General features: G+C 43.8%; 1 protein-coding gene across 1 annotated transcript; it reads left to right on the forward strand.

Moving 5' to 3' along the window:
* Nucleotides 1–2,777: 2,777 nt before the first annotated feature.
* LOC117739120 (dynein regulatory complex subunit 4-like) lies at nt 2,778–16,117 on the forward strand. Its single transcript, XM_034545414.1, has 12 exons — nt 2,778–2,818; nt 3,501–3,552; nt 10,033–10,119; nt 11,166–11,363; nt 13,071–13,277; nt 13,371–13,425; nt 13,515–13,717; nt 14,182–14,346; nt 14,881–14,970; nt 15,042–15,251; nt 15,805–15,870; nt 15,977–16,117. Exons 1-12 carry the CDS (start codon nt 2,778–2,780, stop codon nt 16,115–16,117), a joined length of 1,515 nt encoding a protein of 504 aa, XP_034401305.1.
* The last annotated feature ends 31 nt before the right edge of the window (nt 16,118–16,148 follow it).

Here is a 16,148-nt window from a genome sequence, read left to right on the forward strand (position 1 = left end):
CTCTTAAGGACAGATCGGCAGTAGTTGAGGGCAAGAGATCATCAATCTTGCCTCTAATAGTTCAAATCTTTTCATTGAAGAAGTTCATGAAGTCATTACTACTGAGGTCTATAGGAATACACGGCTCCACAGAGCTGTGACTCTCTGTCAGCCTGGCTACAGTGCTAAAGAGAACCCTGGGGTTGTTCTTATTTTTCTCTATTACTGATGAGTAATAGGCTGCTCTGGCATTACGGAGAGCCTTTTTATATGTTTTAAGGCTATCTCGCCAAACTAAGCGTGATTCTTCCAGATTGGTGGAACGCCATATACTTTCGAGCTTTCGTGAAGTTAGCTTTAGGTCGCGGGTCTGAGGGTTATACCAGGGAGCAAACCTCCTTTGCCTCACTGTCTTTTTCTTCAGTGGGGCTATCGAGTCTAGTGTCATTCTCAGTGAGCCTGTAGCACTATTGACAAGATGATCAATCTGGGACGGACTAAAGTTAGCACAGGAGTCCTCCGTCACATTGAGACGTGGTATTGAATCAAATGCAGAAGGAATCGCTTCTTTAAATTTAGCTACAGCACTGTCAGTTAGACATCTGGTGTAGAAACTTTTGACTAACGGTGTATACTCCGGGAGTATAAACTCAAAAGTTATGAGGTAATGGTCTGACAGAAGAGGATTCTGTGGGAAGACCTCCAAATGCTCAATGTCAATGCCATATGCAAGAACAAGGTGGAGGGTGTGGCCAAAGCAGTGAGTGTGTTTCTGTACTCTCTGACAGAAGCCAATCAAGTCCAACAATGAGATGAATGCAGCACTAAGGCAATCATTATCAATATCCACATGAATATTAAAATCTCCTACAATAATAACCTTATCAGTTTTAAGGACTAAACTTGATAGAAACTCTGAAAATTCAGATATAAATTCTGAATACGGACCTGGTGGCCGGTACAGTATAACAAATAGGATTGGCTGTAATGTTTTACAGGTTGGATGTGAAAGACTAAGAACAAGGCTTTCAAATGAGTTGTAATTTAGTTTAGGTTTAGGATTCATTAATAGGCTTGAGTCAAAGATGGCTGCTACTCCACCTCCTCGGCCGGTGCCTCGAGGAATGTGAGTATTAATATGACTTGGAGGAGTTGATTCATTTAGGCTGACATATTCTTCATGGCTTAGCCAGGTTTCAGTAAGACACAATAAATCAATGTGATTGTCTGATATTAAATCATTTACTAATACAGCTTTAGATGACAGAGATCTAATATTTAGGAGTCCACATTTAATTATCCTGTTTTGTTGCACTGTTGCAGTAGTGATGTTAACCTGTATGAGGTTATTTTTTATGACTCCTCTTCTGGTTACTTTTGATTTAATTAATTTAAGTGGCCGTGGGACAGACACAGTCTCTATAGAGTTAAGGTTAAGGGTGGGTAACTGCTCGGATGGAAGTGCAGAGAAGGGTGGAAGACTACAACTCTGCTTCTGCTTCCTGATCTGAACTCTGGGTCATGGATTAAGTCCGCTAATCAACTTGGCCATGTTCGCAGAAATGAGACGCGCTCCATCCCAAGTGGGATGAATGCCGTCTCGACTCATCAGATCAGGCTTTCCCCAGAAAGTCTGCCAGTTATCTATGTAGCCCACATTGTTTGCTGGGCACCACCTGGACAACCAGCGGTTGAATGACGACATGCGGCTATACCTGTCATCATTGATCAGATTGGGGAGAGGGCCAGAGAAAACTACGGTGTCCGACATTGTCTTGACATAAGTACACACCGATTCCACATTAATTTTAGTGACCTCCGACCGCCGCAGTCGGGAGTCATTACCGCCGGCGTGTATTATAATCTTACTGTAACTACGCTCATCTTTAGCCAGCAGTTTTAAACAAGATTCAATGTCGCCCGCTCTGGCCCCCGGGATGCATATGACTTTGGTCCCTGGCTTCCCTATCTTCACGTTTCTGACTATGGAGCTACCTATAACCAGAGTGGGTTTCTCAGCGGGTGCGTCGCTGAGTGGGGAAAACTGGTTCGAAACGTGAAGAGGTTGGCGGTGCTCAGTGGACTTCTGTTTAGACTTAAAACCCCTTCGAACAGTCACCCAGCCATCTGGCTGCTCGGGGGCTGCCGGGGGACAGCTAACAGAGGCTAATGCTAAAGGCTCCGCACCGGCTATGGGGGGAGGCGGGCTAACTAGCGTAACTGTCTGAGCTTCGATGGTGTGGAGCCGTGCATCTAACCCACTTAGAACTTCGTCCAACCTAGCAAATGAACTACACTTGTTGCATGTACCTTTATCATTAAGGGAGGCAGAGGAATAGCTATACATGAGACACTCTGAGCAAGAGGGAGGGGGAGGGGGAGGGGGAGGGGGAGAAGAAAACATCGCGAGCTGCTAAGCTGGTAACCGGAAGTTTAAACCAGCATCGCTCTCAAAAGGAAGGGACATTATTTGGGATGCAGCTATTTACAACGTGTGGGACACAATGGTTTCAAGTGCTAGTACTGGGAAGATGGTTTAAGGAGAAAGAAATCCACTGAGTTACAAAAGAGCCGTTTTGGGCCCCACTGCATCCAAGGCAGACCCGGTAATTCCACCTTTTATCCACTTTGTAAAATGGGCCTCAAAGCTCTTCCTGGAGGCTTGAAGACAAAGGTGAAAACATGAGCAACGAGGATTGTTGTCCCAGTTTGTTGTGTTGGAGTACAGAAAGCTTGCCTTACTGTTATCTCAAATATGTTTTCATTGGCATTGTCTGAATATTTGGCTGATTTGGACAATGTGGATGAGGCCCTACCCCTCAAGAGAGTCAAGCGAAAGGTATAGAACAGTTTATTTCCTTAATGTGCACAACACTACATGCTGACATTTGTTCAGTATTATTAGCTGTTGAATTATGGGTTGTCTGTGTCAGTCTATCATTTGTCTGCCAGAATTATAACAGCACATGTGAACATATAAATAACCCTAATTATTCCAATGAGTGACTTCATGACTGCTTCGTCGATCTGCTGAATTATGTTATAATGCAGTGATTACAAACCAGGCCTTATTGCTCAAATACTTTGAATTATGAATCAATAAAGGTTTGATACCCCCCCCCCCCCCCCCCCAAAACAAAGACAAAAGAAGATTACAAATTGATGAGGCGTTGATTTCTTTGTACATTTCTTCTCACAATAACCTTCAAGCTGTGATTTTCAAAGGTCACGCCTCTCATCCAACACCAACAAGTGTTGAGGTGTTAGGAGCGATTTGAAGTGAGAGAAAACTTGTTGGCAATCTTGCAGATATCAGATATCTTAAAGCAAAAGATGAATTGTTGAAATGTCTGATCTCCTGTCTCCCATGTCCACGACACCCAACCACCTCTGCCTGCAACCTCCGAGCTCTGCCTCCATGTGACCACTGATTGGCTTAATGAGGGGGCTCTGATTGGGGACCACTCTCACTAACTAGCCGCTAATTTAAAAGGCTCGATTGTTTCTCCGTGTGAATTCAGAGTGAAGGGCAAACCGAGCCGCGTGATGGCGGTGAACCCTGGAGCGTCGCACGTGTGTTCCAGCAGCCGGATGCTGATTGGATTGTCTACCATTACCTTTTTTGTTTGTTTGTATTTGATGAATAGGGATTAGATTTAGCATGAAGCTGTGTCTGAATGGAGAGAACAGCAGCATTGCTAAGAAGGCTAGAAAACAGAGGATTACAAGAGTCTTGTTGCTCCCTAATTTGATTTTAAAAGAGTCTAACCTTTGTTCTGTGTGCCCAGTTCGGATGTGCTGGGAGGTTGAGATTAGCGCAGGGAATCGAGTGACAAAGCCGATTAGCCGTTGAAACAGGGCCAACAACGGGTTTCTTCTTCGATAATCTGTGTTTTAGAGTAACGTTTCTCCTGTCAAGCACGGAAGTGTTTCCTGTTCCGATTTTTGTGCTGAAATGTGTAAAAGATAAAGGAGTTGCATGAACTATAACGGGCTGCAGCTGTAACATGTATTTGGCATTAATAGACCAAAACATCCTCACAATAAAATGTGAGGACGTTTTGGTTTTAACAGAAGGAATCTGCTACTGTGGTTGTCTACTGCCATCTGCTGGAGGGATGCACACACATACAAAAAATGTAATTAACAATATCATTGTTTAGTTTATCATGACAAAAGTCATAAAAATGTCATGGTATGGTATTTTACGAAAGGTTTACAGTATATAGTATGCCATAAACAAATTATACTATCGTTATATAAATATATATAATATTGAATGTCATAATACATGTAATATAATATAAATCCTATAAATATGATAAAAAAATGTCGAACTATAGACCTTTATAGTGTCATACTGTTGCTGGGGCAACCGCGTTGGTCCAAATGTACTTCCTGTCAGCTGATGCATTAACAAACACTGCAAAGGAAATACAAAGGGGCCCATTCACAATGTGTATGACCACCGCTGTATTGTGTGAATTGTGTGTAATATTCAAATGAAACATACGCCTTTTAGTTAAATACAAACGTGTCGTTAATTGATATGCTTCTCACATTTCTTCGTGGAATCTGGTTTAAAAAGACAAGTAAGCTCCATTAAAAGAAAAAACACCTGGAGCGTAACAATTTCTAATCTCTGCCCTTCTCCTATTAAAAGAAAACCTGCATTATGGTTTTACTGGTATACATACTTTCTAATATTCATTGTTGTTAAAATTTCTGTTTGCTTTATCATAATGTTTGAATTCTTCCCATGTGTTGTATTTATGTTCCAGATGTCTCGGTATAGTGTGTCCACTCTGGCATTATTCAACTTCCACTGTGTCTCAAGGTGTGTCACATTTCATAATAAATTAGAGAGAAAATGATATCACGCTGCTGCTACTCAAATGAAACCTCCACTTAAATATTAAAAATAAATGCCCTTTTCTATCTCCTTCTGTTTACATGGATCATGGTTTTATCTGGATTGTGGTCCTGCCCAACACCTCCTGCTATTATCGGTATTATTATTAGTTGCATTGCTATTAGTATTGCCATTACCATTACTGCTTCTGTTATCATTACTATTCAACTATATCCACTGTTGTTGTTATTGTTGGTAGTTGTAACTTTTTCATCATGCCTACTACTCATTAAAAATAATTTCTGTCATATTCATGTAATGTGTTTATGTAACTCTGTAACGCTGTTCATTCCGTACACATGACATCTATTACTTCTGTCCATCCGGGGAGAGGGATCCTCCTCTGTTGCTCTCCTGAAGGGTTCTTCCCTTTTTTCCCCTTGAAAGGTGTTTTTCTGTGTTTTGGGAGGTTTTCCTGATCCAATGTAAGGTCAAAGGTCAGGGATGTCGTACATGTGTACAGATTGTAAAGCCTGCTGGGCATAATTTGTCATTTTTAAATTTGGGCTCTACGAAATAAATTGAATTGAATTATGAAATGAAAAAAAAATGCATTTGAAAGAATTAAATGAAAATAGTTTCTTAGTACTCTAAACTGAAGTCAAGCTACAATATATGTATGTGGAGTGCGGAATACAAATGGATATTTCAAAGGAATACATTGACTCTACCAGGGCCCGCGGGGTCAGAGGGTCGGCCTTCTGCTGCTCCACTTTGGCCATGTTGGTGTTGGAGATGTTCTCCCACTGTTCTGCCTGGCTGAGAAGGAAACTTGTAAAGACCTGGATGTAATAAAAAACTTCCCAGATCTATGAAGAAGAATATGATTGAGCCCTTTCTATAAGGTGTACACCAGCATGGGTGGAGTTTTTATGGAGCAAACCGGATCATGGTAGTTCACCTCGGCAGAACAGTGTGGGTGTTTTGGAGCCTCAGCAGGTTGTCGATGGATCGGGTGGTCATTAAAACGCAGGAGTTGTTGATGCAATGAGCCTCGGATTTCTCCTTCAGATCCTCCTCCAGCTGGTACTTAATGGATCAGTTCAATCTGGAACAAGATATATATATATATATATATATATATATATATATATATATATATATATATATATATATATATATATATATATATATATATATGTATAGTGTAGTCGGGCTACGAGGCGATCCCTCACGGTCTACTGTATGAAGAGGAGGAATGATTGCAGCCAAAGATGATCCAACTGTGTTAAAGGGACAGTTCACATGAAACATCTCTAGTTTTGAGTAACAGGAAAAGGCTCTCCCACCCACGACCTGACTATTACCTTCAACAACTCAGTGTTGGCCCCGCCCCCGACCACCATGAACCTCGGTGTGACACTCGACAGTCAACTCTCCCTGACTGCCAACTTCACCACAACACACTCCTGTAGGTACATGCTGTACAACATCAGGAGAATACGACCTGTTCTCACTCAGAAGGAGGGACAGGTCCTGGTCCAGGTTCTGGTCCAGGCTCTGGTCCAGGTTCTGGTCCAGGCTCTGGTCCAGGTTCTGGTCCAGGTTCTGGTCCAGGTTCTGGTCCAGGCTCTGGTCATCTCACGGCTAGACTACTGTAACTCCCTCCTGGCAGGTCTACCTGCTAATGTCATTCGCCCTCTACAGCTCATCCAGAATGCAGCAGCTCGACTGGTCTTCAACCTCCTAAATTTACCCACAATACTCCGCTCCATGGTCTAACCTCACATCCAGGACGTGGTCTAACCTTACATCCAGGACATGGTCTAACCTCACATCCAGGACATGGTCTAACCTCACATCCAGGACATGGTCTAACCTCACATCCAGGACGTGGTCTAACCTTACATCCAGGACATGATCTAACCTTACATCCAGGACATGGTCTAACCTCACATCCAGGACATGGTCTAACCTCACATCCAGGACATGGTCTAACCTTACATCCAGGACATGGTCTAACCTCACACCCAGGACATGGTCTAACCTCACACCCAGGACATGGTCTAACCTTACATCCAGGACATGGTCTAACCTCACACCCAGGACATGGTCTAACCTCACACCCAGGACATGGTCTAACCTCACATCCAGGACATGGTCTAACCTTACATCCAGGACATGGTCTAACCTCACACCCAGGACATGGTCTAACCTCACATCCAGGACATGGTCTAACCTCACACCCAGGACATGGTCTAACCTCACATCCAGGACATGGTCTAACCTCACATCCAGGACATGGTCTAACCTCACATCCAGGACATGGTCTAACCTCACATCCAGGACATGGTCTAACCTTACATCCAGGACATGGTCTAACCTCACACCCAGGACATGGTCTAACCTCACACCCAGGACATGGTCTAACCTCACACCCAGGACATGGTCTAACCTCACACCCAGGACATGGTCTAACCTCACATCCAGGACATGGTCTAACCTTACATCCAGGACATGGTCTAACCTCACACCCAGGACATGGTCTAACCTCACATCCAGGACATGGTCTAACCTCACACCCAGGACATGGTCTAACCTCACATCCAGGACATGGTCTAACCTCACATCCAGGACATGGTCTAACCTCACATCCAGGACATGGTCTAACCTCACATCCAGGACATGGTCTAACCTCACATCCAGGACATGGTCTAACCTTACATCCAGGACATGGTCTAACCTCACACCCCAGCTCGTTCACTTCGCTCGTCTTCTGCCAATCAGCTTGTAGCTCCTTCACTTCGAGCTAAACACTCAAAGTCACAACTGTTTGCTGTGCTGGCTCCTCATTGGTGGAACGAGCTCCCCATTGACATCAGGACAGGAAGTCTCTACAGACTAAAACACATTTTTTTGACTATACCTTGAATAGGGAAGGTAGAGCCGTAGTAGCACTGTAGTAGCACTTTAATGTCTCTTATTGATAGCACTTTATAGTTTAACGTTATTGAAGAAATTGTACTTTCTAGATTCTTGTTCTGAGTTTGGACTCATGGTTTAATGCACTTATTGTAAGTCGCTTTGGATAAAAGCGTCAGCTAAATGACCTGTAATGTAATGTAACAGGGTCATGATTTCTGGATAGCGATATCGCCGCTTTATTTATTACATTTTTGATAGGGACAGAGCACGTTAATGGACATCAGCATAGAATACGAGACCTAAGCATGCCGAATTTAGAAAAAAATAGACATTACAGGTGACGATATACAGATAAAATATGCAATACACAAGTAAACAGCAGAAAATACCTTGTACTTACAAGTCAAGATAAATAATTCTAATCACAGTTCTGGCTTGCCTTAAGCCGTTGTTTGAGATGGGTCTTAAAGGGGGAATCTGAAAACATTCCCATTCCCTTTGAGTCTGGATCGATAAATAGCACGACAGGTATGAGGAAAAATATGTATTTTTTTATTTGGGGATAAACTGCTCCTTTAAGATCAATATTAAAAATCTAAACTTCGATCCTTTAATCTCTTTTTAAACAGATAGGGACAACTTCCTGCTTGTCGAGTTGCACATGTTGACGATACGAATAACAAGGACTGCCTGGAGGAATCCTTAGTTTTGGGGTAAGGGTAAGTTTTAGGTTCAGCCTGGCCTTTACGTCCTCTGGTTTTAAATTTGAACTGTAAACAGCATCCTTGGAGGGATCCAACCCTTAAATTACTCAGCAGGTTCTGTTTGTTAGCAACGTCTATCGGCCAATGCATGCTGGGTTAGTTATTATCGAGTTACAACTGTGTGGGGCACGAGTTCTCATTTTACAGTGCTTTACAGTTTTTTTTGTTTGTTTGTTTGTTTTCATCTATTCATAATAGGAAAAAATGGTGTGGAAAGTTTAGACTTTATCTGGAGTTATTGAAAACAATGAGAATAGCTCCCATACCTCAAAGAAGGTTAGATGTGAGCGGCAAGGGACGTTTCAAAGTAACGCCCTCCTCCAGACAGCCTCTCAGAGGCCTCCAGGGCTTGCACCTCTCTGCTCTGCGGCCTTTACGAGGACGTTAATCTGCACAAGGATCTCCACCGACTCGCTGACCTGAACAGCAGGAGACCAGACACACACACTACGGCCCCTATTTGTGGTCTCTGTCGTTCTTCAGTGCTAAACACACCAGTAGAGCTGGTTGTTGTTCCCCTTTACTCGTGAGTCGCTGTGCTGTTTCCACGATTAACCTCAAATTCTGCTCTGATTAGCTCGGAGTCCACTAGATTTGGTCCACCACGGGACAGACATCGGCCTTGTGTTCAAAAAAAGAGGGAAAATGCACACGAGATAATGCAGGTTATACTGGACACCCACTGATTATTTATGGAGGACACTTATACATTGCTAATGTGGTGTTGACCAGAAAAAGGACTTGGACATTAAGAACACTGAATAAGAGAAATGGCCGGCTATGCCTATGGGTGTTTGATTAAAGGTTAAGATTAAAGTCTGCTAACTAACTAGTCAGCTAACCCGGAGGGTCAATCTCCAGATACTGAATAGTGGATTGATTTAATGCTATATGGGCCTACTGTCATTACAAATAGACAAATGTCAACAATTATGATGATCAGATGTATAATAAGATCATATTAAGTCATATTTGTGTTCCATTATTTAAAATGTTTTATGGAGCCAAAAAACACAACAAAAACCGTTGGTTCAGCAGGATGTAATTCAATAAAACTATATTTGAAGACGTTACCATGACTACCTGTGCAACTGTTACATTTAGAGTCCTACTGTCTGCTCTCAAACTACTGTTTATTGTGAGCCTGTATAATATTTGATGATGGTGAGTGAACTCTTTTTATTTGATAGTTATGTAAATATGTTTATATAATAGTTATGTTGTGGGTTTCAAAAAGATGTTGATATTGTAGTTATGTCTTGTGGTAGCTTCTCATGTAGACCAGTTAAACTAAGCTAGGTCAGCTAATCTAGGTCAGCTAAACTAGGTCAGCTAAATTAGAACAGCTAAGCCAGGTGAACTAAGCTAACAGTTAGATCAGTTACGCTAGGTCAGCTAAATTAGTATAGCTAACTTAGGTCAGCTAAGCTAGGTCAGCTAAGCTAGCTAGGTCAGTTAGTTAGGTCAGCTAATGATACCTGAAAGTGATTCTCATCATGTTTTTCTTTCCAGCCACCCAAGACTGAAAGAAAGAAGGCTGTGAAGGGGAAGTCGTTGGTGGTTGACAAGCGTTCAACGGATGAGAGGTTCAAAGACCAGGTCAGCGCTGTAGGGCGATGCTAACCTAGCTATTGTTAGCTTCAAAACTATAAAGCTGTGTTCAACTAACGTTAGCTAACTAACTAACTAACACTAGTCATGGGTAAACCAGCTTCACTGTGTTTGGATGGAGACACGTGTGTTGTTGTTACTGTTGTGTATTTCAACACATTGTGGTTCAAATGAAACGCTGATTGTGGGGTTAAATAGCTGAGATTCACCTATGATGTGATGGTATGTATATGTATAAGTTGTGGTGGGAGACTTTTGTTTAGTTTAACAACAGGGTTCCAAACGGTCCAGCAATTGATCAACCAATGAAAATACTCACATGTCCAGAGAGGAAGCTGTGCTCGGTAGTGAGGAAGTACATGAGCAGAGAGTACATGAGCATCAGCAGAGCAACAGTGACAATTGTCAGGTGACCACGGCTGCAGTGTGCACCTGCATGAACGTGTCTGGCTGCATACAGACGTAACCAGCTGATGCAGCAGGTTACGACAGCCTTGGCTTCCTGCCACCAAAAGATCCAAACCAATTCTCTTCTCCACGAAAAATTACAGAAAAGCATGGAAGAAGACGTTCAGGGAGAATATCAGCAATCAAAGATCTGGAGCAATCCTAAAGAAAAAGAAACAGGACATGTTTCCTTCTGATTGGACTCCCATGGGTGGGAACCAGTAGGCCCACTCAGTAGGCCCACCCAGTAGGCCCACCCAGTAGGCCCATCCAGTAGGCCCACTCAGTAGGCCCACCCAGTAGGCCCACCCAGTAGGCCCACCCAGTAGGCCCACTCAGTAGGCCCACTCAGTAGGCCCATCCAGTAGGCCCACTCAGTAGGCCCACTCAGTAGGCCCATCCAGTAGGCCCACTCAGTAGGCCCACTCAGTAGGCCCACCCAGTAGGCTCATCCAGTAGGCCCACCCAGTAGGCCCACCCAGTAGGCTCATCCAGTAGGCCCACTGCGTATGCTTCACAGGGGCCGTCGTCCTCGGCTGCTCACACGACCCCACAAAACTGACACAAATATCCCTGTAACCTTCCAGCTGGAGGAGAACATCGTCGGCCTCCGAAAGGAGCTGGTCAGAGAGCGGGAGGAGAGGAACTACTTCCAGCTGGAGAGGGACAAGATCCAGGGCTGCTGGGAAGTGTCCAGGAGGAGGCTGGAGGAGGAGAAGGCCGAGCTGAGGAGCAGACAAAGGGAGAGAGAGGAGGCAAAGGATCGCCACCAAGAGGAAATTACTGTGAGCTGCACCCACCCACACACACACACACACACACACACACACACACACACACACACACAAAAAATCACACACTAACACAATCACACATACTAATATAATCACTCACACACACGCACGCACACACACGCACTAACAAAATCCCACATACTAATACAATCACTCACCAACACACACACACACTAACACAATCACACATGCACGCACACACACTAACACAATCACACATGCATGCACACACACACTAACATGCGCACTCACACACACTAACACAATCACACACAAACGCACACACACACACTAACACAATCACACACGCACACACACACTAACACAATCACATGCACACAGACACTAACACAATCACACACACACGCACACACACTAACACAATCACACACGAAGGCACACACACACACTAACACAATCACACACACACTAACACGCGCACGCACACACACTAACACAATCACACCTAAACGCACACACGCTAACACAATCACACACTAACACAGGCACGCACACACGCTAACACAATCACACACAAACGCACACACACACTAACACAATCACACACGCACACACACACTAACACAATCACATGCACACAGACACTAACACAATCACACACATACGCACACACACACTAACACAATCACATGCACACAGACACTAACACAATCACACACACACACGCACACTAACACAATCACACACACACACACACTAACACAATCACATGCACACACACACTAACACAATCACACACACACTAACACAATCACATGCACACAGACACTAACACAATCACGCACACACACACTAACACAATCACACACACACTAACACAATCACATGCTAACACAATCACACGCACACAGACACTAACACAATCACATGCTAACACAATCACACACACAGACACTAACACAATCACACACACACACTAACACAATCACATGCACACACACACTAACACAATCACACACACACGCACACACACACTAACACAATCACATGCACACAGACACTAACACAATCACACGCACACAGACACTAACACAATCACATGCTAACACAATCACACACACACTAACACAATCACACGCACACAGACACTAACACAATCACATGCTAACACAATCACACACACACACACACACTAACACAATCACACGCACACAGACACTAACACAATCACATGCTAACACAATCACACACACACACACACTAACACAATCACACGCACACAGACACTAACACAATCACATGCTAACACAATCACACACACAGACACTAACACAATCACACACACAGACACTAACACAATCACACGCACACAGACACTAACACAATCACACACACAGACACTAACACAATCACACGCACACAGACACTAACACAATCACATGCTAACACAATCACACACACAGACACTAACACAATCACACACACAGACACTAACACAATCACACGCACACAGACACTAACACAATCACACACACAGACACTAACACAATCACACGCACAGACACTAACACAATCACATGCTAACACAATCACAATCACACACACACACGTGATGATCACGATCACTCCATCGCTACTCGGTTGAACTGGTTAACTTGAGTACATTGAATGTCCTATTGACACTCAATCCTGTGGGATTGGAGCGTGACCTTGACCTCTGTGATGGCCGGTGTCCAGCTGTACAAGCAGAGGCTGAAGCACGTCCTGTCCGAACACCACGACTCCACCTACGCGCTGAAGGCGGACGCCGTCGCCTCGACCGTCCCGGTGCTGATTCGGCACGTGCAGGCAGAGCTCGGGCTCCGGAGTGAAGTGCACGGCCTGCAGGCGGAGCGCAGGGAGAAGAAGCTCCAAGGGGAAAACGTCATCATGGAGCTGAAGCTGGTGAGCCGGCCTGCTTTTTACAGTGGTCTCTAGTTTCAGTTCTAGCATGTAGAGGCTTCACTACAGACCTGCTGGGCCTCTGCTTCTCAACAGAAGCACCAGGTGGAGTTAGTGGAGCTGGAAAACCACTACGAGAAAAGAGTCACAGGTGAAGGAATCCAGCCTTCTTGAGTTTACTTCAGGAGCGCCTGTCAGAAACTGTGACTCCCGTTTCCCCTTCCTTTGCTTTTCCAATAGAAATGGAGATGAAGTATCACAACAAAGTGCAGTTAATGATCACAGCGCACACCACGAAGCTGGAGCAGGAGGTCGCCCGGATCGATGGCTGTATGAAAAGCCGCGTTGCGACTCTGTTAGAGGACCACGAGAGAGCGGTCCGCTGCATTGACCCGTACTATGGTGCTCAAACCAAAGTCCTGTTCAATCAGAAAAATCTGAAGGTACACGACGTCCCAGAGACTCAACACTATATATATATACTAGATCTGAGACATATATACTGTATATATGTATATGTATATATATACATATATGCCCCCAGAGTATATATATATATATATATATATATATATATATATATATATATATATATATATATATAGTGTGTATATATATATATATATATATATATATATAGTATATATACATATATATATATACATATATACATATATATATATATACATATATATATACATATATACACATATATATACATATATATATATATATATATATATATATATATATATATATAATCCCGGCCCTAGTCGACACTTAACCCTGAATTGCTCCCTGTAACTGTTCTACTGTGTATTAAAGTAACATTGATAAAAGCGTCAGCTAAATGTAATGAAGCTGTCCAGAAAGGTTCAGGTGGCTTTGGCTGGTTCGTTGTTGGCAGGTTGAACTTGCGGAGGCGATGGCGCTGAAGGCGCGCACGGACAAGCGGTGCTCAAAGGTCGAGCAGGAGAACAGACGTCTGAAGGAGTCTCTGCCGGGATGCCAACGGAAGCTCTCAGAGTTACAGAAACAGCTGCAAGACCACAAGCAGGCCAGCATCAAGACGGTATGTTGATGAAATCGTCTTTATGGATTTTTCTGAGATGTTCAGTTTATTTGTGCATTAGTGTTCAGCAGAAAGGCAAGGTTTATTTCTATTTTATATTTATTTGAATACATTTGTCTATCTTTCACATTAGTTTCAACCTCTTTTTAACGAACAGCTGAGATGTAGAGACACAGTAGTGGACGTTTCACTTCACCACTAGGGGGCACCAGAGTCCGAATGTTTTAGACATAAAGAGGTTTCATCATGTTTGGAGCTGTGAGGTTCAATAATCAACCTTACTTTTAGACTCCTGTAAGGAAATAGCTTTTCAATACTAACAACGATTAACCCTAAATATTGATATTAAGTTACATTTAAGTTGTATATTGTTGCTACTTCTACTATTGCTGGGCTGCTCTCACCTGCCACTGCCTGCTGTTGTCACTATTTTATACTTCAAGGGATCCTTTGTTCAACAGAGGAGTGGACTGTTATAAATGACTGGAAAGAATAAAAAATAGCCCTAAAATGAGAATAATGGTGTGTGTACAGGCGGCGACTAAAGCCAGAGTGAAGGCCCTGGATCAGGAGAAGAGGGACCTGTCGGTGGAGCATGTGCTGCTCGAGCAGGCCTTTGAGAAGGTGACCTACCTTAGGGAGTCACGGCTACCTTCATTCTGCTCGACGGGTACTCACATCACGACTTTCGTCAGGTTCAGCAGGAGTGTGACGAGCTGTCGCAGAAACAGACGGCGGCCATGCTGGACATAGAGCAGCAGTGCGGCCTGAAGCACCTGTTGCTGGAGAGGAAAGTGGCAGCGCTGACCCACACTTTGGAGAAGAAGGAGGCGCAGCTCTGCGCCGCACTCTTGGCCTCCAACATCGACCAAACTGCAGCCAGCAGCGCCGCTAACAAACTCCAGGTTTTTTTTACCAAATTAATCTTTGCACAACAAATATTCATAAATCAGAATAAAGCATGTTATGCCTCTTGAGGAAAACATTGTGCGGTTAGATCCCTACATGCAAATAAACACATAATAAAAGGTTGTTTTTGACCACCGGGAGGCGACATTGCACTTCTCCAGCCTCGTGTGCCGGAAACTAAAAAGAAGGAATCCAAACCATACAGACTGTCTATATTTGTTATAAGATGTTGACGGGGTCGTAACACGTCTCTGTGTGCTTTTCCGTATATTTATTGTTGCCGGTTTTAATGCATTGAATGGGGTTGTGTGTATTGTTGTGTGTATTGAATCCATATGAATTCCTTTTTCCAACGTCACTCTCTGAAAGAGCAGTTGAATGATCTTGTGTCCAAATATGATTCATCAGGAAGCGTGCACCCTGCAGGGACACCGGCACGGTTCTACCCTTCAGTCTTGCAGTCGTTCTGCTTCTGTAATGAATATTTTCTTCAAATATTTGTGTGGGAGCTTCAAGAACAACAATCTCAAAGTGTTTTCCTGCTCGTAGGAAATGCTGGAGTCCAAACAGGCCACCGCCAACGGCTTGCAGCGCGACTTGGATCGAGACTGTACGGTCAGTTCCTTTCAAAGGGTCTGCACGCATTTATGTGGAGTAATCTTAGTCAGCTGTGTGTGTGTGTGTGTGTGTGTGTGTGTGTGTGTGTGTGTGTGTGCTGCAGGAGTATGACGACCTGCTGCAGACCTGTAAGGACCAGCTGAAGGCGTTGGGCGTCCCTCTGCACGACTTCCCCTTCAAGTGTTCCAAGTGGATCCTGGGGGGACGGACTCGGGTGCAGAACTCACAGGACGTGCATGAATAAGCAGAGTCCATGTCTTTCTAGCAATGCTGTG

Source organism: Cyclopterus lumpus, chromosome 11, assembly GCF_009769545.1.
Source record: "Cyclopterus lumpus isolate fCycLum1 chromosome 11, fCycLum1.pri, whole genome shotgun sequence".
Taxonomy (NCBI): domain Eukaryota; kingdom Metazoa; phylum Chordata; class Actinopteri; order Perciformes; family Cyclopteridae; genus Cyclopterus; species Cyclopterus lumpus.